This window comes from Carica papaya, chromosome 1 (genome assembly GCF_054855325.1).
Source record: "Carica papaya isolate Zhongbai chromosome 1, ASM5485532v1, whole genome shotgun sequence".
Taxonomy (NCBI): Eukaryota; Viridiplantae; Streptophyta; class Magnoliopsida; order Brassicales; family Caricaceae; genus Carica; species Carica papaya.
In genome coordinates, this window is record NC_142309.1 from 22,373,901 (window position 1) to 22,401,516 (window position 27,616).

General features: G+C 34.6%; 2 protein-coding genes across 3 annotated transcripts; both read left to right on the top strand.

The window, feature by feature from the left end:
* Positions 1-6,513: 6,513 nt before the first annotated feature.
* Positions 6,514-16,458, top strand: LOC110818710 (protein SYM1-like). 2 transcript variants are annotated; one of them, XM_022047667.2, is made up of 4 exons: positions 6,514-6,847; positions 14,748-14,976; positions 15,819-15,943; positions 16,100-16,458. In XM_022047667.2, the coding sequence occupies exons 1-4, from the start codon at positions 6,584-6,586 to the stop codon at positions 16,184-16,186; spliced, it is 705 nt and encodes a 234-aa protein (XP_021903359.1). In that variant the 5' UTR covers positions 6,514-6,583; the 3' UTR covers positions 16,187-16,458. The 2 variants fall into 2 exon arrangements, with proteins under 2 accessions (XP_021903359.1, XP_021903360.1); XM_022047668.2 differs by lacking the exon at positions 6,514-6,847 and adding an exon at positions 6,873-14,527.
* An 8,025-nt stretch (positions 16,459-24,483) lies between these two features.
* LOC110818708 (small ribosomal subunit protein uS14z/uS14y/uS14x) lies at positions 24,484-26,517 on the top strand. The gene is made up of 3 exons (XM_022047666.2): positions 24,484-24,641; positions 25,703-25,802; positions 26,252-26,517. Exons 1-3 carry the CDS (start codon positions 24,580-24,582, stop codon positions 26,258-26,260), a joined length of 171 nt encoding a protein of 56 aa, XP_021903358.1. The 5' UTR covers positions 24,484-24,579; the 3' UTR covers positions 26,261-26,517.
* Positions 26,518-27,616: the final 1,099 nt, after the last annotated feature.

The following is a 27,616-nucleotide window of genomic DNA, read 5'->3' on the forward strand; positions in this document are numbered from 1 at the left end:
ATACAAGCTTTATAGATGACATTTTATAATAGTGTCTCATCCACATGTGTATACACAAATAATACAAAATCAAGATTTTCAGGTAACATATTTAAATTTGTTGTAAAAGCATGTGAAATAAAAGAATGTGAAGCACCAGTATCAATTAAAATATATGCAAGGTGGTTACAAATAATGTACGTACCATGTATTACGTCTGGATTTGCTTTAGCATCCTACTGGGTGAGGGTATAGACCCTGCCCTGAACTAGAGATCTGGCCTGATTATAATTCTGCGGGTACTCTCTTGCATAGTACTGGGCACTTCCGCATATGCAGCAGGTGTTGTTGAGGCGATAGTAACGTTGGTCCCCATGATCCTTACCATAGTACTGGCAAGTCCTGCTGCATTCTGTTGCTGGAGCCTGATGAGGTGCTTGAGTCATGGGACTAGATCTCTTGTTCTACTGATTCGGTGTAGTAGGTGTTGGCTTGTGATGTAAAACCGAGGCCCTAGGGTTACTCATTGCTGGAGGAAATATGCAGATATTCCTTTCTATTAGCTGTGTCTTGGCCAAAACTGCTAAGTAGGTACTGAGCTCGAATATATACAGTTGTTATCTAATCTTAAGATGAAGACCTCACTCAAACTTCCTTATATTTCTGCCTTCATCTATCGTGCTCTCAGGAGAGTATCGATCCAACTCCATAAATTTTTGGCCATACTTAAGTACTGTTATATCCTCCTAGACCATGTGTGCAAACTCTATCTCTTTCTAATGACAAAGGTGTTTTGAGAGGTACTTTGCATTGAAACCTGTTAGAAACTGTTCCCAGATGACTATGATGGGTAGGGTGGTCTACTTCAGTTGCCACCAACGTCTTGCCTCACCCACGAGCATGTAAGTGGCAAGTATGACATTCTGTTTGGAAACCACCCCAAGAGTTACGAAGACCTTCTCTATTTCTGCTAACCAGTACTTAGCTTCATCAAAGTGGATACCCCTACAAAAGTATATGGGTTAAGTCTTTTGTACCTCTCAATGTAGCATGGGTCCATCACGGGTGGAGTTAGATCCTATTGAATAAGAACTGGATTATGCTGGGGAAGGACTGAGTAACCCTGTGACGGTACTTGGTTGTATAGTGGGGACACCGAATTGTATTGTGACGGTGTCGAATGATACAGTGGAGGAGCAAAGTTATACCGAAGTGGCACTGTATCCTCTAGTTATGGTAGTGGAGGAGGATCAGACAGCTCCTCATCTCTTCCCTGGCCTACTGGGCAGAGATGGAGTCTCTTCAGCACCTTGAAGAGCCGATTAACATTCTCTCAAAGTGACCCATCCCGGGCTACTTTATTCAGTGGAGGCATTCCTCTCCTCATGTTTTTGTACCTACATTTCACAACGAAGGGTTGAGAGTTGGGTTATATTGAATGATTCTAACTTTTTGTGCAATGAATGGTTTCAAGGAACACGACTCTAATACCAACTGTAAAGGCACAAAATTTAATTGAATGAAAATATTGAATTAAAGAAATATAAGTCGAAGCAATTGAGAATTTTAGGGTTACATTCCCTACATAGTTAAATCAAAATGCTCAATAGGGTAACAAGAATGCCCCTTAAAGGAGATTAAAATAATAAAAATAGAAATACAACTAGAAAACTATAGGGTCGACCTCCGCAACACAACTTTGATGGAAAACATAAAGTAAATTTTGGTTGCTAACTTTATTACTGTTTAGGATCCGGATCTTGGTTGTCCTGATTTAAAATGGTTAAATAAGGAGAATGAGCTACACTAGGCCCGTAAGAATATCAACACTTAAACAACCGATACAGAAAATTAAAAGTTAGTAAAAATTACAAAACAATCAATAGAGTCATTTTTTCTTTTTTGGTAAATTCATTTAATCTTCAAAACATAATTCATACTCACATTTTAAGCTATCAAATATAACTTGTGAATGAAATAATCAAGATAACAATTCATTAGACATTTTAAAAAACAACAATAATCAAACTTTACCTTTTCACTTACTTATCGGTATCTCTGTCCATAGATGTTTTTCCTATACGTGGACTTAATATTCAATCTATTAAATAACCAGTCGGCCTCATACTCCGTCCGGTAATGGGTGTCAAATGTACCATTACCTTAATACCTCGTCTAGTATGAGGGTGAACAAATACTTCCCAACTCTTTTCAGTATGGGACTTCTCAGCCTCGTTCGACTGAGGTAATATCCACGGTAAAGTTTGTCCTATATACCGAGTCTGTACATCATTTCCATGACACTCGGTAAGCCTTCCACATACATATCCTCGTTATCAACTAATCATCAATTACATACAAAAATATTGTTTCATAATTTTAGGATACTATAACGATAATTAAACGACAATATAATTTGGTACTTTAATTACTGAGAAAATGTTCTCAGAGCATTTATTACAAATCAATCAACATATAAGGATAAAATAGTTAAGTAAGCTAATGAACAAGAAGACAATTAAAATCAATAAATTAAAGCATATAATGCAACAATAAGCAATTTAGGCAATATAGAAACAAATAAGTAGCACAAATAAACTATACACTGACTAGTTACCGGCTTCATTGATTACTTATATTTCGTTAATAAAAGATTACCAAGATTCACAAATTTTACTGTTTATTATTATTTAAATTTTAATCAACTTTAATGGGAGAAAGGGTGAGGGATTCTTATCCTGGGTCGGTTTTCGAAACACTGCCTTTTTTACTGCACTTCCCAACGTTTTCCAGATTTCTTGGGTTTTTTCTGCAAAAATTGAAAACACGCGTCACATATCTCGAAATATCAAAAAAGGGCCAAAAATAAGTGTTTTATAAATTTTCAACCGTTTTAGGGTTCAGGCACGGCGCCGCCACCGTGTTTCGGCGCTTACGGCTGTGTCTGCCCTCAATTTGGTCAATTTCGACCGGTCCTATTCGAAAACCTGCAAAATTCGAGGTTAGGTGGCCTCTGTTGGCCAGAAAAATGAGCAAAATTGAAGCTTACCGGCGAGGTAGTTTTTTAGCGCGGTGGCTCCGTCGTTTTCCTCCCTCGCGACCGGGAGTTTTCTTCGTTCATCCGGTACCAAAAAAGAGTTAGGAATTCAATGGTCAAAAAATAAAAGGAAACGGGAAGGAGAATTGGGCTCACCATAGGGGTTTTAGGTCGCGGGTGTGGCGATTCAGCTGAGTTCCACCCTCAGTTTCTGGCTTCCTTTTTGGTTTTTCGGCACCGATATTAGTGTGGGAAGGGTTAAGATTGAATTTCGAAGTGAAAGGAAATAAAACTCACATCCCCGGCATCGACGGCAGCTCCGGTGCGACGGTGACAATGATTGATTTTTCTTCCGACCACTCTTCTTCTTCTTCTCTGGTGGGATCAGTTGCGGCTAGGGCTAGGGTTTCTATGAATATGAGTTTAAATACTCATCTTCAGTAAATCCATACCGTTCGTTCGAGGTGACTTGACCCTTTTCTAACTGTTGGATTAATCTTATCTGGAAAATAAATATGGACCGCATGATCGGATGCAATCAGTATCGTTCGATCGCACTTGAAGAGAAAATAGATCTGGACCGCCCGTGTGCGCGGGAGTAGATTTGGATCGTCGGATCCATTGGCACACGGATTGCCCGCGTGGATGCATATCTGTGTGTCTGCCACGCAACACACGGTGATTGGTCGCGCTGTTTACGTGGCGGTCCTACATGACCCATTTTTCATTATTTGTACTTTTACTCCGGTTTTCTAATTTTTTTTCCAAATAGGTAATTTTTTATTTTCAGTTTGCCCATAACTTTTGAAAATCGTTTTTAAATACACTCAAAACATAATTTTTTTCAAAATTTCAAATAAAAATTAAAAATTAAATTTCTCTAAATTATTTATTATTATAATTTGATTATCCTGAACCTAAATTTCGGGTTCAAATGTTACATAATTAATGATTTAAAAAATATATATTTAGTTCGATGATCAAAATTCTTTCGAAGATAAAAAAAAAATTACATATATAATATTAAATTTAAATGAGATTGTGATTTTTAGAAGTTATTGTTTACTAAAATTGTACACCTAATGCTTAAGGTTTTAGAAAATATAATATCAAAATTTGTAATATTGATTTTAATTTTTCTCATAGTTAGCCACTAGAAAATAAATTAATCCCCAATTTTAAATGCATTACTGCTTTAAAGCACATTCAAGGCACAAAATCCATACTATATGTGTATATATATATATATATATGTAAATAGAAATTATTATGTCAAGAAAATATTTTATAATGAATATATTTGGGTAGTGTGTTATATATATTAATTATTCTAGAAAACAATGATCCGTTATATTAATTTCTCACATTATATACATTGAACTTTCTCCCAATTTATTTCTTTTTACTGCTTAACTTATCCACAATTATTAAAGTTTTATTTTATTTTTCTAAAAATTGGAATCTTATTTTATTTTTAATAATTGAAATTTTATCTGCTTATAATTTGCAGGTCAGCTTGGTTATAAGTAAACACAAATTTAATGTGCATGACTCATTGGGTAAATATAATTAATTTTTTACGAATTTCTCCGTTATAGTTACTATTTAATTAAATTTGAAAAATGATTTAGTATCTATGCAAATATTGAGGGACATATTGGGGATAAGATGAAAATAGTAGGGGCCACAAAGGGAATACAAAAACGAACAATGTTGTGTGTTGGTTGGTAGCTAGTCAAAGGGCACCGAGTCACCGACGAAGCCTTGATTGGTTAGCCGGCATGCGGTATGAACTGGTCTCTGGATAATTGTCATGTCTCAACATCCTCAACCATACAAACATTTTCAAATTAAATTTTGGCGAATTTCAATTTGACTCCTTAGGCTTTTTAAATTAAAATTTATAATTATTTCACACTTCATTATCCTGTAATTTAAATTTATTGCTTCATAATTTTAAAATAAAAAATACACACTTGTTTAATGAGCTAATGAACTAATTTACAGAAAAAAAAAATTGAATCACAAAATAATCAATTTTCAAAAACAAATCTTGTTAAATTAAAAGTTTTCAAGCCACATTTGATTAAATTAAAATTTGCTCTTTAAATTTTTTTAATTGAAATTTTAATAAATTTATTATTAATTAAAATTATGATTATTAAAATTCAAACTAATTGGTTCACTAATAAACTGATTTACGTGTTCTAAAATTTGAAACCCCCACTGACTATTAAGTGTTATTTGTATTTTATAATTTAAAAGTTTAATTACTGAAACAAGAGTTATGAAAAAGAATAAAAAATCATAACTTTTAAAATACATTAAAAACCTCTAACACTAATTAGAGATAATAATCTAATTAATAATTCATAACTCTTATGATACGGGACATCTTTTTTATTTACAAATTAAGCTCCAGTCAACTTTAGTTTATAAATAATATGTATTTTGCTCACTCAAATTAATGGGTAAGTATATTTATATATATTTAAAAGTACATCAAACATCAACTATGTGTGTTATTTATGAATTTTTTATTATTTATTTGTAATCTCTTATATATATATATATTTATCTATAATGAATTAAATTGATATAGATAATTAAATGAGTGAAAAAAATTTGATATATCAAAAAGAATATAATGAGAGAACATATAAATATGTTTAACCGGACTATATGATAATATGAAATGTGTTAACATAATGTTAACATTTGTAAAAATTATAGAGATTCACTTTTAATTTTATTATTCTAATACTAATAAGACCTAGTATTTAAGTCATCAAGGAAAATTATTATTTATTAGCTTATTTTTTGATATTTAATTTTGTAAATAAAAAAATAATAAAAAAGTGAACAAGTATAATTAAATATTTCAAAAGTGATATGTTATAATTAAGAGATATTTGATTGGTAAATTAGTAAATAATAAAATAAAAATAGTGATTATTTTAATAAAAAAATATAAATATTGATAAAAATAATTTTTGAATACAAGGGAAATAAAACAAAAAAAAAAAAAAGAAAGAAAAGAAACATAACTTGCATCAAGCAAGATCAAATGCATACACTATCTTAAGTTCTATAAAATATGAACAAAAAACAATAAAAATGATAAAATATAGCTTGTAACAATTCGAGTTAAATATTTTAATGATCATATATATCATGTTAATTAAATATATATACATAGTATAAATTGTAACTAATTGTTACATGTTATTATATAAAAATAAAATATTATTAAGAGAAAATAGAGTAAGATATAATTAAACTAAAATAAATTAATAAAAAATATAATGTGATTTCGGATCAAAGCACACATTTTGTCATATATTTAATTACATTATTTTTTTTCAACGGAACGTAATTTAAACGAAGGCACAATCAAATTTTATATTATATTATAAATTATCCAAAATTAAATAAATAAATCTCTCTTGACCGAGTCCAGTACCAAACAACAGGTGGACTATAAATAATTTAACACTCCTAGTTAGTTATGTTCCATAAAGAAGGAATTCTCTTGCGGAATACTCTTAACTGAACTCCGCAGCGGCAATGTTTTCAACAGGCTTTCTCAGCTCTTGCAGGAGATCCATCTCCCAGTCTATTCGGGAGCTCGGGAAAACCAGAGGATCACTAGTCTCTCATGGCTTCTGTGAATCGTCTCCTTCGCCTTCTGTGTCCACCGCCTCGTGTAGTTCGACGTCCTCGAAGATTGGACTCCTGGGATGGTACTTGAGCAAGCTCAGTTCGCATCCATTTATCACCAAGAGCGTCACCACTTCGCTAATTTACGCCGCTGCTGATTTGACATCTCAGGTGAAAATTGGGGTTTTAATTTTAATTTCGTTTTTTTAATTCATTTTCTGGATTTATATTTGTAAGTATTTTCCGTAGCTATCAGATTGTGAAGAGTATCTGTGTATTCGGTGAGTGATTACACTTTATATGAAGAAATTAGAGATTAGCGTTTGATGTTCTTTACGTTTGCATGCTGTATCCGGCAAACCTTTGTTTGAATTTTTGTTTTTCGAGCTGCTTTTCGTATTGCATTAAAATCACGAATTTAAGAATAACTCTTAACACTTGACTGATTCTTGCAGACTAACACCGTGTTTAGGACAAACGATTCCACGAAAAAAAATGTGGAACTCATTTTGCAAATGTATATTTTCATGTTTAGAATTATTCCAAATAATAGAATACACTCTGCAATTAAGTCTACTTAAAATGGGATTGACAGATACTTGAATTCTATTATTTTTTATAGAATTCGAAAATGAATTGCAATTTTGAAGGACAAAAATTTTGAGATGACTTTTACACACTTGTTAATGTTCTCAAAAAACGTAGTAATTTAATTCAATTCCAAAGAATTGTCTAAAAAGTTCTGAATGGATTATCAGCATAAATAATTACTTGTAAATGAACCCGTTATTGATTCTGTTATAAATAAAATGAAATTTGTTGTACATTTGTTCAGAAGAAGCCTTAATTTAAACATATCTTCTCTGCATTCTGTAATGTTATGACCTGATCTGCAAATTCATTGTCATCATTTCTGTAACTCTATGAGTTTTTCAGTTGCAGGGCTTTCTGTAACTCTTCATGGTTGATACAATATATAGATGAACATTGATACTCTTCTAAGCTTATCTGTGGTCTTTTATCAGAGGCAACTGTTGGCTTTTTACTGAAGTTCTTAAATCCATTTTGTTTTTTTTTCTTCAAAAAAGGATCGATGCCTGTGTGTCAGATATTGTTGATATAGGTGTAGGATAGTATCTGGAAAAATCAGTGGAAAGTTATTGGTGGTTAGCAAAGTGATCTTGACCTGTTCAAGTAACTCTATCAAATACGTGTAATTATGCCATTGTTATCTTGCTTCTATCATCTAGTAGGTTTCCTAGATTTATCGATACATTTGGTTCAATTTCCATTCCAACTAAGTTTCTAAACAAAACTTTATATTAGTCTTACTATGTAGAATATAAATATGATTTTTATATTTTAATCACCTCCACACTTATGGAACTCAAGGTACAAGTGAAGGGGGGCTTAAATATAAAAATCGTGTTATAACTCTATATATCAAGACTAAAATATAAATTGTGTAGGAATTACCTAGAAATGTAATGAAAATTGATCTAAACAGAATCTTAGAGTTCAATATTAGTTAGAAAGAACAAATAGAAGTAACTATATGAATTATTATGCTAGAGGATAGGTTGGAATGTTGCTTTGGATGACAGGTTGAGTGGTTTATGGTTTACTGCACAATCATTCTTGCAATTACCTTTTTCATTTTTCTTCACTAATTGCTCCTTCGGAATGCTTGGTTGTGCCTTTTGAAATCTTCTGAAAATTTATAAGCGGATGTCTTTCTCTTGTACAGTTTAAGAGTTGTTTGCTTGATGTTTAAGGTATAAATGCAAGATGAGTAACAATCGTTTGTTTAAGGTATAAATGCAAGATGAGGATGGCAGTAAAGCCTGTCGGGTAATAATTCAGTATTAATCTAGTAAGACACAGGGATTGATAGCAAGTGATATAAGATGGGATCGTTGAATAAAATGAGGGGAGTTTAGGATTTGGTAAATAAAAGAATAGGGGGTGCAATGCGGAAATTTAAGATTTAAGATAGAAACACAAGAGTACAATAGAAATTAGGGATTTAAGTGAAGAAATAACAAGGGTAGAGAGAGACAGCAAAAGAACAAATACGAGGAAAGATGGAATAGGAGTAATTAATTCTTGTTCAACTTTCCAGAAGAGAAATCTTAGTTAATCTTCTCTTGTATTCTCTCGGTTAGTAGCCCTTATGGGTACTAATTACAATCAAATAGGGAAACTAGACTAGTAATAAACAGAAAATGGGAAGTGTCTAAATCAGAGTCAAATATAAAATCTCCCTAAATAACCTAAAGATATATTAATAGCTATTTCATAAACATTTCTCACCACAAACTTTTCCATTTCAGGTTCTTTTCATTCAGCATCAACATGAGTATGTCAAACATTCAATTTTTCTTTTCTCATACAATATTTGTTGAGACATTGAATCTTTCTTGTTAGGCCTTCTTGTTGAGAAATGTTTTAGTTCAGTCAACCTCTTGTATACTATTTACTAATCTAGTGTCGGAAGCCTTGGACTTGACTCTAACCTTGTGAAAGTTTAAGGGAGAAGAACAATAAGAAAACAGAGAAGAAAAAGAACGAACAAGGGAGAAAATAGTAGATTTCTTTATTGATTTATGATATGTTTACAATCGATGGAAGCGGCCCTTTTTATAGGCCTAAATACATCAAATAAATTCATTATTCAAGGTAGAATCAAATTTGCTGGAGTTGCACGGTTGAAATATGATGATGATAATCGGCGTCGTATACAGGATGAATTTGGAAAGCAGAGGTGTCAACTGTGGAGTCTTGTTAGGGTTGGTCAACCCTAATTCCAGTTCTTAATTTTTTCTGTTATGCCCTTTTGTGTGCATATTTTCTTTTTGGCAATTCTTTCTGTAATAAATCCTAAAGGGTTCCTTGACAATACCCTCCCCTTGAATAGTAACCTTGTCCTCAAGGTTGAGATGCAGGAATTGGTGTTGTAAATACTCATAATCTTCCCATGTACATTCTTTGGTTGAAGCTCCTTCCTAATGGATAAGGATTTGATCTACGAGCTGATTAACCCATAATATAGTTCTATGTTGTAAGATTTGTTGGGGTTGTATACTGATGAAGTCTTCCGTGGTCTGTGGGAGTAAGTATTGTTGGATTTCTTGTGTGTCGAGAATGTATTTTTTGAGTTGGGACACATGAAAAACTGGGTGAATTCTTGATTCTTTGGGTAACAGGAGCTTGTATGCTACATTCCCAATTTTCTGAGAGACTTGCAATAGTATTGGATGGATAATGTGGGGTCTCGTCTCTTCTTGAGTGTTCCTTGTTTGAAAGGCTGTAGTTTGAGCAATACCCAGTCATCTACTTCAAAACTTCTCTTACTTTGATGATTATCTGCATATTGCTTGATCTTGGCTTGTGCCTGTAAGAGCTGTTGTCTTATGGTTCTGTTGGCCTCTTCGCGCTCCGTTAGGACCATCTCTATGGAGGGTAATGCAAATTTGAATTCTATAGAGTTTAAGAAATGTGGAGGTGGTTATCCGCAGAGTGCTTGGAAAGGTGTCATCTTCAAGCTTGAATGGTACAAAATGTTATACCACCATTCAGCCGTAGCTAACCATTTAGCCCAAGTCTTTGGTTGTTGGTTAGCCATGTATCGTAGGTACATTTCCAGACACTGATTGAGCTTTTGTGTTTGTCCGTCAGTCTGAGAGTGATATGCGGTACTGAAGAGCAAATTTGTCCCTACTGCTTTCATTAGTTCTTTCCAAGATAAACTAGTAAATATTTTATCTTGATCAGTTACTATAACCTATGGAATCCCGTGTAGCTTGTGTGTTGTCTTCATGAAACTTCGAGCTACTCTGGCTGCAGTGAAGGGATGTCGTAAGGGAATAAAATGCCCGTATGTGGTGAAACGGTCCACTACCACTAATACAGCGTCCTTGCCTTCTGACTTGGATAATTGTTCAATGAAGTCCATGGATATGTGAGTTCAGGTGTGGTGGAACAAGGAGTGGTTGCAGTAATCCGAGAGTGGGAACTCGTTCTGTTTTATAGCGTTGACGTATATCGCACTGTTGGACCCACTGTAAAATTTGTCTCTTCATATTAGGCCAACAGAAGTGTTGTTTGGCCCTTTCATAGGTAGCTCGAACTCCAGAGTGACCCCCTACTGCTGAATTATGGTACTGGTAAAGAAGTTGGTTGCGAAGTTCCCTTTTATCGCTTATGACCAACCTCCCTTTGTATTTCAACATCCCCTGTTGTAGGAAAAAGGATGGTATGCTGTTAGGAGAAACCATGAGTTCATATAGCAATTGTTGGGTGAATGGATCTTTAAAGTAACTGTTGCTTATTTCCACCATCCAGACAGGCATGGATGTGGAGAATGTTTATAAGATCTCCGCTTCAGAATCAGGGGCGTCCCTCCTTGAAAGAGCATCTGCTACGTTGTTGGATGACCCATGTTTGTATTGGATTGTGTAATTAAGGCCTAATAGCTTCAAGATACCCTTTTGTTATACCATGGAGGAAACTCTTTGATCCAACAAGTATTTTAAACTATATTGATATGTTCTAATGACGTATGAGGTTCCTTCTAAATAGTGTCGTCATTGTCCTACGGCATAGAGAACGACCATTACCATTTTCTTGTAGACTAACTTTGTCTGATTTCTGAGATTGAGATCCTTGCTTATGAAGGCTATAGGTTGGTTTTCTTGCATTAGAACTGTTCTAATTCCCTTGTTACTTGCATCTGTCTCAATAGTAAAGGGATCTTCGAATTGGGGCAGTCGTAGGATCGGGCTTGAAGTTATGGCTGTCTTTAACGATTGAAAAGCTTGCTCTGGATTTCATTCAAAGGACTCCTTTTTCAATAATTTGATGAGAGGTTGGGCTATGATTTTGTAATTTTGCATAAACTTGCGTAGTATCCTGTTAAGCCCAAAAAACCTCTAAGAGCCTTAATCGTCTGAGGAGTGGGCCAGTTGACCATAACTTCAATTTTTCGCGGGTCTGTTTTTACCTCTCGGCCAAAGATGATATGCCCTAGATACTCCACATCTGTCTGAAAGAAACAACACTTGGATTGCGTTGCATATAACCGATTATCTCGAAGTATTTTTAGAACTTCGTTTAGATGGATAAGGTGCTCCTGCTCAGTGGTACTATAAATTAAAATGTCATCAAAGAAGACCAGTACAAACCTTCGGAGAAAAGCCTTGAATATGTTATTCATGAGAGCTTGGAAGGTGGGGGGGCATTGGTCAAGCCGAAAGGCATCACCCTGAATTCAAAATGACCTTGGTGTGTTCTAAAAACTGTCTTGTGGATGTCTTCGTCATTGACCCTGATATGATGATATCCTGCTCTAAGATCAATTTTAGAGAAGATATGTGCTTCATATAATTCATCAATAAGATCATCAATGATGAATATGAGAAACTTATCTTTTACGATCAGAGAGTTTAGTTCTCTATAGTCCACGCAAAACCTACACGTACCATCTTTCTTTTTAACTAGCAGTACCGGCGAAGAGAAGGGGCTACAGCTGGGGTGTATTAATGAGTTATTCAGCATTTGTTGTATATGCTTTTCTATTTCATTTTTCTGATTGAATGAATACCTGTAGGGTCGAATATTCACAGCAACATCATGTTTGGACAAGGTGATGACATGATCGAAGGTTCTGGTCGGTGGCAAACCATGGGGTTCTTGAAAGACATCCTGATATTGTTTAAGTAGTGTTCCTAGTGCAAGGTTGGACATTTCAGAAGTAGGTACCTTCTTTGAAACTTCCATGATTAGAAATATTGTTCCACCTTCAACTGTTTGCTTATGCTTAGCCCACTATTTCACTTTTATTTCTCTTGCTTCGGATGCTTCGCAAAAGTCACAACCCTGCAATGATATTTGTAAATTTTTATAATTGAATCATACCATTGCATGGAGGAAGTCAAATATCATTGGGCCGAATTGCTTCATCCAGTCTACCCCTAATATCATGTCATACACTTCTAGTGACATGATGCGGAAATTGTATGTGAACTTGTAGCCTTGCATGGTCCACGTCACATCTGAGCATTTAAGGTGAGTAGATATCTTTTGTCCGTTGGCGACCATAACTGTTAGGGGTTTACTGCTGACCACCTGATTCTTGATCCATTTAGAAGCTCCTTCGTCTAGGAAGGAATGTGAGTTTCCACCATCCAGTAAGACCAACACATCATGACATGACAATTTTCTTCATATTTTCAGGGTGCCCTTTGTGGTGACCCCTTCTATTGCTTGTAGGGGCAAAGTGCCAGTAAGGTCATCGCCAACCTCTTGAGTTTCCTCCAAGACTTTGTTCTCCAGAGTATTTTCTGGCGTGATCTCCTCCACTGCCACGATTGCTTTGTTGGAGCATCGGTGCCCTGGAAAATACCTATCTCTACATTTGTAACAGGTTGTTGATCTTCTAGGATATGCTCCCTTCCCCGTGGCCCCTAAATGATCTATCATGGTATCGGTCTCTTTCTAATGAGGGAGTTTCGTAACTAGGAAGATAGGGATTGCGAAGCTCTATGACTGATTGTTCTTATAGTAAGACCTGTTTGAATGCTTGGTTGAACATTTGTGGTTTGAGGATCCTTATCATAGGTTGTAACTGTGGTATGAGGCCACTGATAAAAATGGATATAAAAAATCTCTTTGAAAGCGTAGGGTTATCTACATCCATAAGAGAATGTAAGTATTCAAATTTTTTAATAAATTCGAGAACGATACCTGTTTGGTATAATTTGGCGAACTTTTTTATGAAATCTTTTCGAGAAAGACCTCCAAATCGTTGGCATAGTTCTTCTACGAAGTATTCCTAATATAGGGTATCAAATTTCATCAGCCATCCACGATACCATACGTCAACAATTTCTCCCAAATATAGGGATGCAATCGTCGTTTTTTGTTTATTGGGAGTGTGGTGCACCATGAAATACTTTTCACTATGCCGGACCCATCCACAAGGGTTTTCTCCTTTAAAAAATGAAATTTCCACCTTAGGGAGTGCGTAAATGGGAGGTGGGCCAATTCGGTGCACAATTGCGAGTGCTCCAGTGCGGTCTAACAGCTCAAATGGGTGATTTCTTAGCAGGCTAATTCGGACCGGTTCTGGGTCAGGCCGGGTCAGACCGGAGTGATGCAGGTTTAGCCGATTTCGTTGTAATCTGGTTTGCTGTATGGTGGGTTCCGGATCAAAGCAGCGGAGTCGGCAGCAAAAGAGGCTCCTAGCCCTGGTTTTCTTGCATTTGTGCCATACGGGAAAGGAAGAAGGCCTCAACCCGAATGGGTCTCGGCTTCGTGTCGCACTGAGTTTCCTTCAGCTTGGTCGGCAGTTCCGCTTCGGAGCAGCTCGAGTATCACGCTGAATTGTCTGCATGATTCATCCATAAATGCTGATAGCTTCAAATCGACTTCTTTTACGATAAGTGATACGAGATTTTCTGGTTCGGTCATTGGGGCCTTCCCCTTCGATTGTGTTCGGGTGGCGATACCGGCATACGATTCCGCCGGTTCTGGCTCTGATACCATCTTGTCAGAAGGCTTAGATATGGTTCTGACCTTATAAAAGTTTAAGGGAGAAGAAGAAGAAGAAAACAGAGAAGAAGAAGAACGAAAAAGGGAGAAAATAGTAGACTTCTTTATTGATTTCTGATGTGTTTACAATCGATGAAAGGAGCCCTTTTTACAGGCCTAAATACGTTAAATAAATTCATTATTCAAGGCGGAACCAAGCTTGCTGGAGTTGTGTGGCCGGAATCTCGTGATGATGATGATCGGCGTCGTCTACAGGATAGATTTGGAAAGCAGAGGTATCGGCTGTGGAGTCTTGTTAGGGTAGGTCAACCCTAATTCCAGTAGTTCTTCATTTTTTCTGTTCTACCCTTTTGTGTGCATATTTCCTTTTTTGCCAGTCTTTCTGTAATAAACCTTAAGGGGTTTCTTGACATCTAGCGTCAAATCTACTACTATTTGTGGCAATTTTTATCTATTTTCTAGACAGTAATTTATGTCACAAGCCTTGTTGACAGTTGATCATTTTTTAATGTACTTGCAGATGATTACATTGCCAGCTGCAGATCCTTTTGACTTACTAAGGACATCAAGAATGGCAGCATTTGGTTTAATATTTCTTGGACCATCACAGCATTTATGGTTTAATTTTCTGTCAAAAGTATTACCAAGAAGGGATGTGCAGACAACTTTGAAGAAAATTCTTATGGGACAGACTATTTATGGACCTTGTAACAACAGCTTATTCTTCTCCTACAATGCAGCTTTACAAGGTAAATAGCGATCTTGAATGTCACAGTTTCAGGACTTTCAATCAAAATAGGGGGTCTCATTTTGCATTTTAAGGTAGTCTCAATCCTCAGAACATGCCTGGCTATTTTGATGGCCACAGCCTATATAAATTGGGTTTTAGCCTTTGTCAACTTTTAGGAGTTTAGGCTCTATTTGTTAAATAAAAATATCTTCATATCTTCATTTCCGAACTTTAGTATGTTTATGTATAAAAATATTAAAAAGTAATTGAAAAAAAAAATATTTAGGAAATTATAATGGAGTTTGAAAAGAACAAAAAGATCTGTTTGTGTTTTTACGGAAATTATTATCTTAATACTTGATTCTCCACAAATATACATACTACCAAACACGTTCAAGAATGATACATGTATAAACTTGGAAAATGAAAATTAAGAAATCTCATTGCTCGAACAGCCTCTTAGAAAGGAGAAGAAAATTTTTTAGAAAAAGAATTGGTATAATGATCCCAACCTGACGTGCTGCCCCTGCCATCAGGTGTTTGAACTTTGAAACCCATAACAATAGTTTGTGACCACTCTGCTTCATGGGAGCTTATTTTGCTTTGCGTTAATCTAGATGTCGCTATCTTTCTTGTTAGCCATTTGATTGCCCGTCTAGGCTTTTAGCTGATGCATCTATGATCCAATAGCCGGGAACATGGGAGTTCATTTCTAAAACTTAAATTGTTATCTAATGATTGTCAGGTTACCGTTTCTGTGCATGCACTGCATAAAATTTCTAGCTTCGTGGTGGTTGGCTGATAATTTTCATACTTAAATACTCATATCTGGCTCACTGTCCCGGTTATTGTTTGACACAGGTGAAAGTGGTGAAGAGATCATGGCTAGATTGAAGCGTGACCTGCTCCCAACATTACGGAATGGTCTTCTATGCTGGCCCATTTGTGATTTTATTACTTTAAAATTTGTCCCGGTTCATCTACAGGTATATTCTGGTCATATTTTCATTATTTTTCCTCCCTTCAATTTAGTAAATGAAACGTCTTTTCGAACCAAGTTGGTTAACTCGAGATCAATAGACTGGACTAGGCACTGTAACAGTACTAAATATGCGGCTTAATTTTCTTATGTTCAATTGCAGCCATTAACGAACAGTTCGTTTGCGTACTTATGGACGATTTATTTGACATATGTTGCGAGCTTGAGAAAAACAAGTGCGGAGTTGTGATGAGGTATTGCCAGTTAGGTTAAAAGAATAAACAAATATTAGTGAACTATCTGGTAGAAAGGAGAATTCTTTATCTAAAACTTGGGCCCTTTTGTCAGCTCAAGCAAGTGTAAGTTGGTAAGAAATTTCTTTATTTTCTATGTAGCTAGCATTTAGCATGTAGGCATATCCTTGGCTTTGGCAAAGTTCTCTTTACTGGAGATCGTGTAGTCGACTCAGACTTTAAATTCATTCATTTATTTTTTGAAGAATCAATTTATTTTTTTATACAATTTAGAATGCATGGTTTCTGCTTCAACTAGAATTATATATAGACTAAAAAGTTTATCATTTCACAGAGGATCACCATTTTGTGGTCAGAATAGATTGAGCTATTTAAATGTTAAATATTTATCAAATAATTTTGTAAGAGTATTTCTTAAACGGATATTTATATTGCTTCTATGTGTTAGTCTTATAATAATCACTCCTCTGACATATAAAATATTGAATTTTATTTTTACATCTATTTATAATCTATGTTTTTAACTTTATTTATTTGTCCTCTATCAAAAATCATAAAATATCTTTTAGAGAAGATTTTTTTGATATTATAAAATATCTACGGTATTAACTTATACTTTTGATGATGTTCATAAAATTGAAGTCAATTTGTTATCTAAGCAAAGACACAACAACATTTTATTAGAACAAACCCAGAAAAAAATGATAAATAATTAGTGATAGTAATTAGTAAATGGTGCAGTATTCTAAATTTAAAGTTTCAAGTAGCCAGCAAAAAAACTGTGTGTTGTGATGAGAAGATATTTTTGAAAATATAAACAAGTAAAAATATGGACCAAAAAGTTTTTGTAAATTCAAAATAAAAAATAAATCAGTATCCGTATGTATATCAAGGTAACTTTGAAATATAAACCAGCCAAAACATGGATCAAGAATTTTGTTACCTCAAGATTAAAAAAATAATCAGCATCATGGACCAACCTCTTTGTAAATTTTCAAATAAAAATATATCGAAATTTATAATATATGTGAGTATTATAGATTAATTTATAATTTTTTTAAATAATATATGTAAAGGTTTCAAACTTAAAAGAAAATAAAGTCATGAATTAAATAAGGAAGCGAAATAATGAAGTTTAGAGTTCACATTTCTTACACAATAATTTAGAATACCCAATAGAGTTACGAGAATGTCCATTTTAAAAGAAACAAACGAAAATCGAAGAAATAAACGAAAAATAATATACTAAGCATTTTAGGACGACCTTCACTAATTTTTAAAGAAAGTCCGGGTGGTGAACTATTCACAATTCTTTTATTAATCGGGATCTGAATCTTTGTCATCTTAATATGAAATAGTTAATGAAAGAGTGAGTTACACTATCTCAATAAGAATATCACACTATTCACCGATACAAAAACTGAATGTTGGTAAAAATCATAAAAACAACCAATGAAGCTCTTGATTTAAGTAAATTCGTTTATCATAAAAAAAATCATTTATTACATATATTTAATGTTGCGATATTTTTAAAATCGACATATAGAAATACAATCATTCAAATATCATTTTCAAGTGAGTAATATGAATCATTTTTCCTTTTTATTTGTTTATTGGCATATCTGGGGGTTCATAAAGATGTTCCACCATACGTGATATTCAACATTGTCAACTAATCGTCCCGCTCGGTATGAATGCCAAAAATACCATGCCTCAATATCTCATCCAGTATGATGGTGAATCGGGTTGTTCCCATATCCCATCCGATATGATGGTGAATCGAGTCGTCCCCATATCCCGTCCGGTATGAGCACCAAAAATATCATTTCTTGATATCCCGTTCGGTATAAGGCAATATTTACGGTAGGATTCCCTAGGTACCATGTTCGTCCACCACCTCTCAAGATATCCATATCCAATAAAGCTACAATTCATTAATTCATCGGTCGTCCCTATACCCCACTCGGTATGAGTGTCAAAAATATCATGCCTCAATACCCCATCCGATATGAGGGTGAATTGGGTCGTTCCCATATCCCGTCCGATATGAGCACCAAAAATATCATTTCTCGATACCCCGGTCGGTATGAGGCAACGTTCACGGTAGAGTTTTCTATGTACTCAGTCCGTCCACCACCTCCCAAGATATCCATATCCAATAAAATTACCATTCATTAATTCACATGACTAATCAATTTTTCGTTTGCATATTAATTTTTAATTTTACAAATCAACCATAAATCACGGAAGACAATCAATATATATATATCAAGGAAGCACAACTGAATCATTCAACAATTCCAGTATATCATCATTTATTTAAAACTATAAATTTAACAATCAAGTACACAGGACAACAAATAAATGACTAATCGATTCCGACTCCATTGGTAACATGTAATTAGTCTCAAAATTTTTTAAATTACACATATACCATATTACCGATTATTAAGCTTCAATTTCCATAATAGAGAATAATGTGAGAGATTCTTACCCGAATCAGTATCCGAAACATCGAATTTTCTACTGTGCCTACTGGCGGTCCCCAAATTTTTTGAATTTTCATGCAGAGATTAAAACATACTTCACGTATTTAAAAATATTCCAAAGAATCCAAAATCAGTGTTAAAAATTTTTTTCGGCCAATTTCGAAATTCCAACACGGCGGCACCGCCGCTTGCGGCGACGGTTTGCCTTGGCTTGGCCATTTTTTACTAGTTTTGGCCGGTTTCGATCAATTTTATACCCATCCCTGCGAGAAAACACGTTAGGGGGCCTCGGTTGTCCAAAAAAAGTCAAAAAACAGAAACCCACCGGTTGCAGAATTTTTCAGTGTGGCAGCTCCACCGGCTCACCTTCGCGGTTGAGTATTTTTCTTCGGTCAACCTGTAGAAAACGGAACGGTGAACACAACGGTGAAAAAATCGCATGAAACAGAAAACGAAAAGGGGCTCATTGGAGGCAGTTGTGGGTTTTGCCTGCGATTTCTGGCTCACCCGCTGTTCCTTTTACTCCGATTTGGTCATAGGGGTGCTTAGAATCAAATTTCGAGCAATTAGGAGAATTTTTACTTTTTTTGGCGGTCGGAGTTGGCTCCGGTGTAGCGGCAAGCGGCGATCGGCTCCCTTCTCCAGCAACTGATCCTTCTTCTCCGGCGGGAGGTTGCGGCTAGATTTTGAGTTCGGTGTGATGCGAAATATTTATATCCGTCTCGCGTTAATTTGGATCGTTCATCGCATTTAATTACAACCGTTCGATCGCACTTGAGGAGGGAACGGATTCAAACCGTCCACGTGCGGGGGAACGTTTCTGGGCCGTCAGCTTGCGGTGCGCGCGGATTGTCAGCGTGACCTCCCGTGTGGTACTGAGTCAACGTGTTTTACCACGCGGTGCGCTCTAATTCGTCGAATCTGCTGACTGAGCAGTCCTACGTGTCGCAATTTTTATTAATTGCGTTCTGACCTAAAGTTTTTGATTTTTTTTTTCAAAAACATCATCTGAACCTAAATTTTCACTTATTTTTTTTTTATAAATTGTTTTTAATTTTATCATCAACCTATTTTTTTTTATATAAATTTATATTAAATTTAATTCTATTAATTTTAAAATAAAATTTTTATATATTTTTTAATTTTAAAATTAATACCGAATTAAATTTTAAATTCGAATATTACAATATATCATTAGGACTAAATGTAAAATAGCATAATTAGAAATATAATGTTCACAATAACAAAAAAATTTAGTTCATGATTATACCAACCAAATTATAAATTAATGAGTGAAAAAAGGACAACCATGGACGGCAATCAATTATTTATCTCCCTATCTCTCCACTTAGAGGGCGAGAGCTAAACCATGGTGGCCGCACCAGTTTTACATCTACCGAAATGATTTAAAAAACTACATCCACGTAACCTTGTTGAAGAGACGTACCTAACATGACAATTAAATAATTAATTAAACTTAAATTTAATTGATGCGATAATTCTCTCTTTTTTCTTTTTTTTTTCTTTTTTTTCTTTTTCTCTGTTTGTTCTTCTTTCTTTCCTCTGGCACCAGTCCTCGAGCCTGAGATCATCGACTAAGTCAACGCTAATCACAAACGATGCATGTTCGACTGTTGAGACCCATAACTGTGATTAAACCGTCGGTTCGTCCAACCAGTCTCAGAATACCACGTGGCTCTCCAAAGTCAGATGCTGAATTCGACGTGGCGCATTAAAATACTCCTCACTGACTTCAAACCCTTCTCGATTTCCCCCTCTTCGATTGTACGTCCGCCACACGCCATGACTTGTTTGGGCATATTTGAGGAGTTTGTCCACACGCGCCATAGAAAGCGTGGTGCTGCCAAAGAGCACGCATTTTCATGTTTGCGTGGACCCCACAGAAGAAATAATTAAACTAACAGGAACCTACAAACTCCAAAAACTGACTACCAATGATATTCCGACACGTGGGGTCTGAAGGCGACCAACACCAAACCCGTCAATTAAACCTAGAAGAACGCGTCGTAATCAGCGGGACATGAGCATTGGATCCGGACACGGATGCAGCGGGTTTGCGAGGGACACGTGGCGAAATTTCAAGGAAGGTGGTTACGTCAGGCGCGAAACGTTAGCGAACGAAAAGCATTAGTTTATCAGGCGACCCGAGGGAGCCAGAGGACAGAGGAGAAGAAAAGAAGTTTTAACTGAAAAAGAAACAAGTTAGTTGCCATGCCGCTTTTAAAACCCCCACTCTTTCCTTTAATTAATTAATTAATTTTTCAGATTTTTTCTCTGCTTGCTAATTTTATATTCTTGAATCGTTCGAGATCTTATTTATTTTAGTGTGAATCTCAGTAAAACTTTGTGCCTTCTTCTTGCTTAAGGGATTTTTGCTTTTTTCTTTTGGGTTTTGTTTGATGGCTTAGAAGAGGTGATTCGGAATCAATCTGCGGTGACTCTCCATTCCTCTGACTTGCTCTGCTATATTCTTCCTCTCTGGTCTATTTCCTCTCTCCTCCATAAAAGGCAGGAGAGGGTTTGCTATGGTGGAGGCAAGAATGCGATGGTGGGGCAAGGTGGTGTTCCCTATGCGAAGAATCTGGAACCGACTTCTTATTCGTCTCCGGATTCGCAACAGCGGTGAGTATTATTCCGTCGTTCGGTTTTTTTTTTTTTATATTGTTATTATACCATAAGGTTTTGGCCGGAGTATGTCAGAGGTGGTACTCTCCGCCGCGGATTTGTTTCACTGATTTGATAATTTGCTTTTATTCGAACTTATGCTGAGAATTCAATATGTTGTTTGGGCAACTATTACTGTTATATTGATTTGATCATCTCCGAAATAGGTGTTAGATGCTAGGAATCTCTCTCAAAGTTATTAACCACTCAGTGATTCTTATCGTTAGAATTAGAAAGGACGTTCCGATGCAGGAACGTTTTGTTAGATGATTCTGTGGTGAAATTTAATTGTCAAATAATTTTTGGCTTAGGATACTCTGGCATCACGCGTGTTAACTCTATGGTGCTGGATCTTTCTGTTCTGATTATTCTTGGTGAAATTGAATTGTCAAACAATTTTGTTTAGAATATTCTTTCAGTTATTTTACTAATTCGTGCGTGAAATTGAATTGTCAAACAATTTTGTTTAGAATATTCTTTCAGTTATTTTACTAATTCGTGCCAAATCTCATTAGAGATTGGTAATTCAAGGACGACGCACTAAGTGAAGGTAGTGATTTAATCATGATCATCATTTCTTGTGGTTTTGACTGTTTGGTGGTGAGAAATTTAGACTAGCCTCCAAATGTCGGTCACTTTGGAGGTGTCTGTGGACGAAATCACACGTTTTTATTCATACTTTTTAGAGTGTTTCTAGAGTGTTTCAAGACATGTCAACCAGTTTATTTTTTCATGAATTATTTGCTCTCATCGATCAAAGCAAGTTCTTTTCTGAAACAAGAAGATTCCATTCTACTTCAGTAGTTAAAGATACAAGGCAACATTGGAAGAAATTGGCCTTGCCCATATATCTAATTTATGGAACTGAAATCAGCTTATGATCTGGTTGTTATGGTGCCAAATACTGTTAAAGATCTCCAATCCCATATTAACAATTCTTCTGATAAATGCTATTTTGTCTTACCACTTAACTGAAAAAGAAATCAATTTTGTCAATTGTTTGAAACTAATGTCTCTCCGCATTATGTGTTGTGGAATTAAAGAATGAACTAGTTACCATTAGTTAATTGAATTTCCTTTGACTAATTTATAGTTCAATTCGAATACAAAAACTCCATCTTAGTTAAGTTTTTGAGTTGTGACATTTGATCATGATCTGTAAATGAACAGGACTACTGAAGTTGCGACATGATGTGAGATCATGCGAGTATCAGGATATACAGGTGATGTGGGAAATGCTGCACAAAAAAGAAGAGCTAGCTCGATCATTTGGGACCGAGAAGAAGCAATGCTGGAATAATTTCATGGAGTGGGCTAAGCGTGCTCCGTACTTTTGCCGCAATTTTTGATCCATCACCATCTTTGAAAGTACTCTCAGCTCTAGAAGGCCATCCACTGTGTCTTAAGAATGGCCAACATGCACATTAGTTAATCAGACAATAAAAAGAAAAAGACAAAGGAGGCCCTCAATATGTGCAACGGTGCGTCTTCTCCTTGTCAAGTCAGTTATAACCTGTAGATATATAAGATTGCCTAGCAAATGGGTGTGCTTTATATTTCTTTTCCTCCTTTTGATGCTATCTATATATCTAGTATAAATAAACTGATGTGCTATGGTCCCAAGTGTTGTGAAGTAATCCTTATAAGTGATGTGTACCTAAACTTAGAGAGATGGTATCTTATAGTGGGTTTTTCTTTTTTTTTTTTTTTTGCTCCTATGCTGTAAGACAGTGTTCTTATCAGTTTGATATATTGAAGCTATACAATAAAGTAAAACTATAAGATTCTAAGAAAATTATTCTCTCTCTCTCTCTCTCTCTCTATATATATATATATATATATATCAGTTGTTTACCTGACGTAATAGTCATGTATATTAAAATTATTAAGAACGTCATTGCTGTTGAAATACTGTTGGAGCATGATTAAGTCTCATCTTTTGTAATTTCTGCCGCGGATCAGTCTGGAATCGCTGATGTTACACATGGGGTGAATGGATGAATTTTAAATAATGTGGAAATTAGAATAGTGTAGATGGATGGATGGGTCCAGTCATTTGTGTGTAATTAAAAACATAAATGGCCGGTGGGTGAAATTGTCTTTTATTGTTGGGTTTTACCAGTCAATGGCATACTTGATGCTCTTCAGTTTTATTTTACAAAAACTTCTTGGGAGCTCGACACGTGGGATGATGTTGCCGCCACCAAAGGTGGTTGTGGTCGAATAAAATTATATTGATATTTTTATTTTACCAATTATTATGTTTTAATTTAAAATATTAGTTGCATTTATTTGTAATAGTGTTTGTATTAAATATTTGAAAATCTGATATTTTTAACCTATTCTGTTATATTTTAATACATAATTTGAATTAAGTAAAACATTTATGACGAAAAATAGCAAACTTAAATACATTATTTTTCCCAAAAAATTATTTATAAAGTAATTTTCTATATGTATGTTCCTAGTGAATGATTTTTTATAAAAAAATAAAAAGAAAATATTAATATTTATCTAAAATTTAAAACTTTTACCAATTATTCACCCTGACAAACAAATACTTTTGCCAAATATCGGCGTTCGTAAACTTTAATAATTAAAAATATTAAATAAAGTATAATAATCCAACATAAAGTAAAATAACATTATAGAAATATAATATTTATATACTTAAACTAATCAAACTATAAAAAATAGAATTAACAATATAAATTTAATAATTACATACATACACATGTTTTAAAATATAATTATATATTTAAGGGTTTAGGCGGGTATATACCTATTTATCCCATTATCGATTAATTGCGTGTTTCTACTTACCCCACCCAGAACAAGTTATGAATGACAGAATAGCAGGTTCATCCACATCCCTCCCTATTCTCCGTAATATTTCCTCACATATCTTCTTTAGACTGTAAAGCAAGCCCACACAAGAAGAAGCCCAAGTTTTGCTCCACAACACAAAAGTCAATCAGTCAAGCGACGTCGTTCCATTAACCTCTACCATACTACTACGACACCGTTTCATTCGCTCTTCGCGTGAACCACCAACTCCCCATGCATGCGTCTCTGTGTCCCGTGCCAGCTGTCTGTCCCCTATAAATTAATACGTTTCAATTAAGGGTTTATTTTCATCGTCCAGTTTGAAGCTGCTCTTGACGGCGTAGTTTGCTAATTGCTAGGGTTCTCTCGAGAGGACAGAAGCTTCGACAATGGGTCACTCAAATGTGTGGAACTCGCATCCTAAGACCTATGGCCCTGGCTCTCGTGCCTGGTACGCACTTTGTTCCTAATACGAATCTTATCTTTTTCTCTTTCCTTACTTTTGTTTATCATCTTGATCTGGAGCTTTTGTGGAGTTTTTTCTATTTAGTGTTAAGTTTAATATGATTATATAATTAGGTGATTTAAGATTTTGAGATGGCTTATGGCTTAAATTTTGGTAGTTCTCGAGTATCGCTTGCGGGCTGTGCTACCTCTAATTGAGTTCGAACTTGTTCTGATTAGGGATTTAATTGAGACAATCTGGAATTGTGAATTAATTCCGCTGAGTAAGCATAATAAGCAAATATTGTATTGTATTATTTGTTAATTTTCAACAGTTGCTGGTATTGACAGTTTAGAGCTACAGTTTCTGCCATTTACGTTATTTTACGATGTATGGTATATGATCTTAGCATGAAATGTTTATATGTAATTATGTCTTTTGCCCTTTTGTTGAAGTTATATTGGGTACTTTTCTAGTGTCTTGCTTCTGTTGGCCTTTCGGCATTTTTGGGGAAGAACACATAAGCTGATTTTTTTAGTCCAGTAGTATTTTGGTTCGAGAATTCTACCGGATGAAGTTTAATGTGCTAAAACATGTACCTTCCAGTTTTTCTTTCCCAAATAGTGGCATGACTTTTGAGGATATTTGTGGAAAAAAAATAAACTTTATTTCTGTAATTCATTTGCAGATACGCCCTTACTTTAAAAAGAGAATATGAAATTATGTTTCAAAATGATGCAAAAGTAGAACTAGAGCAGTACAATCCGAAAGTCTTTAAAATTTGGATGAATTAGTGTGTATTTGTTTTTTTTTTTCTACTTTGGATTCTTTAGTATGTCAAATTTCATTATTTGGAGGGTTTTTTATTGGTTACAATAATTACAGATTTTAAAATGAGTTCCACTGTATAAAGTTCTGTTGTTCCATGTGTAGCCTTATAAATGCATTTTATTATCCAACTAGCTATTTGTTTTTTATTTAAAAAGTATGCTAATTGTTACTTTCTTGGTAATTATTTTTTTTTATTTTTGTATGTGGTTTTGATCCTTCTTATGTTTCCTTGGCAGCCGTGTATGTGGAAATTCTCATGGGTTGATTAGGAAGTATGGGCTAATGTGTTGCCGCCAGTGCTTCCGCTCGAATGCCAAGGAAATCGGCTTCATCAAGGTAGATACTTTTGTTGCCTTATGGTTGGAATGATTATTTTGAGGACTTGTAGTAAAAGTAGTCAACCATTTGCTACTGTCCAATTGCGAAGTTAATCCTAACCGTCACATGTTCTAAATGCATAGAGGTGTTATAATTTCTTGTTAAAGCCAGGAATCAGCTCAGTTTGGTTTTGTTTTATATGTTTCTCGGAAAGTTGTTGAGCAAAGAAACCAAATTGGAGAAAGATATTATTGTAGTTGAGATTGCAAGTGATTTTACTGATTTTTTTTTTTGTGAAACCAGAAAAAAAAAAAAAGACATTTCTAGAGCTTGCCCTTTCCTCAACCATTTTCTGTGTGTATAAATTTATAATATATAGTTGGGTTTTTTACCTCAAAAAATAATAATAATAATAGTATATAGTTGGATTTTATACTGGAACTTACATTTGTTGATCATGTATGCAGTACCGCTGAAGGATTCAGGATATTGAGTACAGTTTGGTGGAGTCTTCTACAATGATCTCGATAAATTTTCATGGTCCAAGACCATTTGTTCTTAGGTTGTAAGGATTTTAATTTTTGGTGCGATACTGGAGCAGACCTAAACTTATATTGTAGTACTTTCGCAGTATGCATTCTAGTTTATATTGCTTAATGCTGTAGCCTGCTAATCTTAAAGGCAAGATATGTGGAGTGTGATTGTTTATGGTTGATGGATAGAGTTTTGAGCATTATAATCCTTTCCTTACAACAGCTTAATTTTTTGACCATTGGGTCCACTCAGAAGGGAAAAAAGGTTGTCTTTTCAAGGCCGTTTCTCAATTCTGCTTCTTAATAATACTTTGATGTACCCGGGTGTGTTGGGGATTTTTTTGGATGGGGTTAATATACTGATTTGATTTTAAATTTAAACCGGGCAGGGGAGGGTTTCGTGTCCCGTCTAAAATAAGAGCATGGAACTTTTCATTCTGTTTTCTATGTAAATATCGGATTTATTTTTTTAGAAGATAAAAAAGGCTAAGTAATTATGATTATTTTAATTAAAAAAAATTAATTATTATGTTATTATTTTTTTAATCTATTTATTTAAAATTATAACAGGTTTGTCGAGATTTATTTGAATGCAGTCATAGTGAGTTAAATTTTTTTGAATATGATGGTCTTAACTACTAGACAATAATATTGTTGATTAATTATTAGATGTTATTACTCAGTAAATTAGTCTGACACAATACATTGCTGTTCGGATACTATGAAAATAGATAATTATATATGTAGATATACATAATAATATAAATGTATGAAATAATAAGAATATCTTATTGTATTCATATAGTTAATTTGGATAGTTTGTTAAGTATTTATATTTGCGTGAAAAATCTCCGTGAGTTTGCATAATCTGGATGAAGTTATTAATTTTGTTGGTAATATGCTTGTAAGTTCTCGGACGTCATACTTAAAAATAAATCACAAACTCATGGTTATATACATAATATATAAATTATTTTAAAATAAATTGGGTCAGATCAAATTATTATGAGAGAATCCCAATCCTAACCTCATTACGTAATCCTGTACATGTACGCCCGACCCATAAAAAAAAAAAAGAAAAAATTATATACTGATAATAACAGGATCAGATTAACTTGAATGATATGAATTGTCATTTACAACTAAATGAATTATTTGTATTTTAACATTACACCAAATCTTGAATAAATTTTTAATATAAAGTTTAAAATTGCTTATAGATGACGAATATACAATTATAACCCATCCAAAGATCAAGTTGTCATCATTTAATTTTGACATGAGAGTTTTAATTATTTG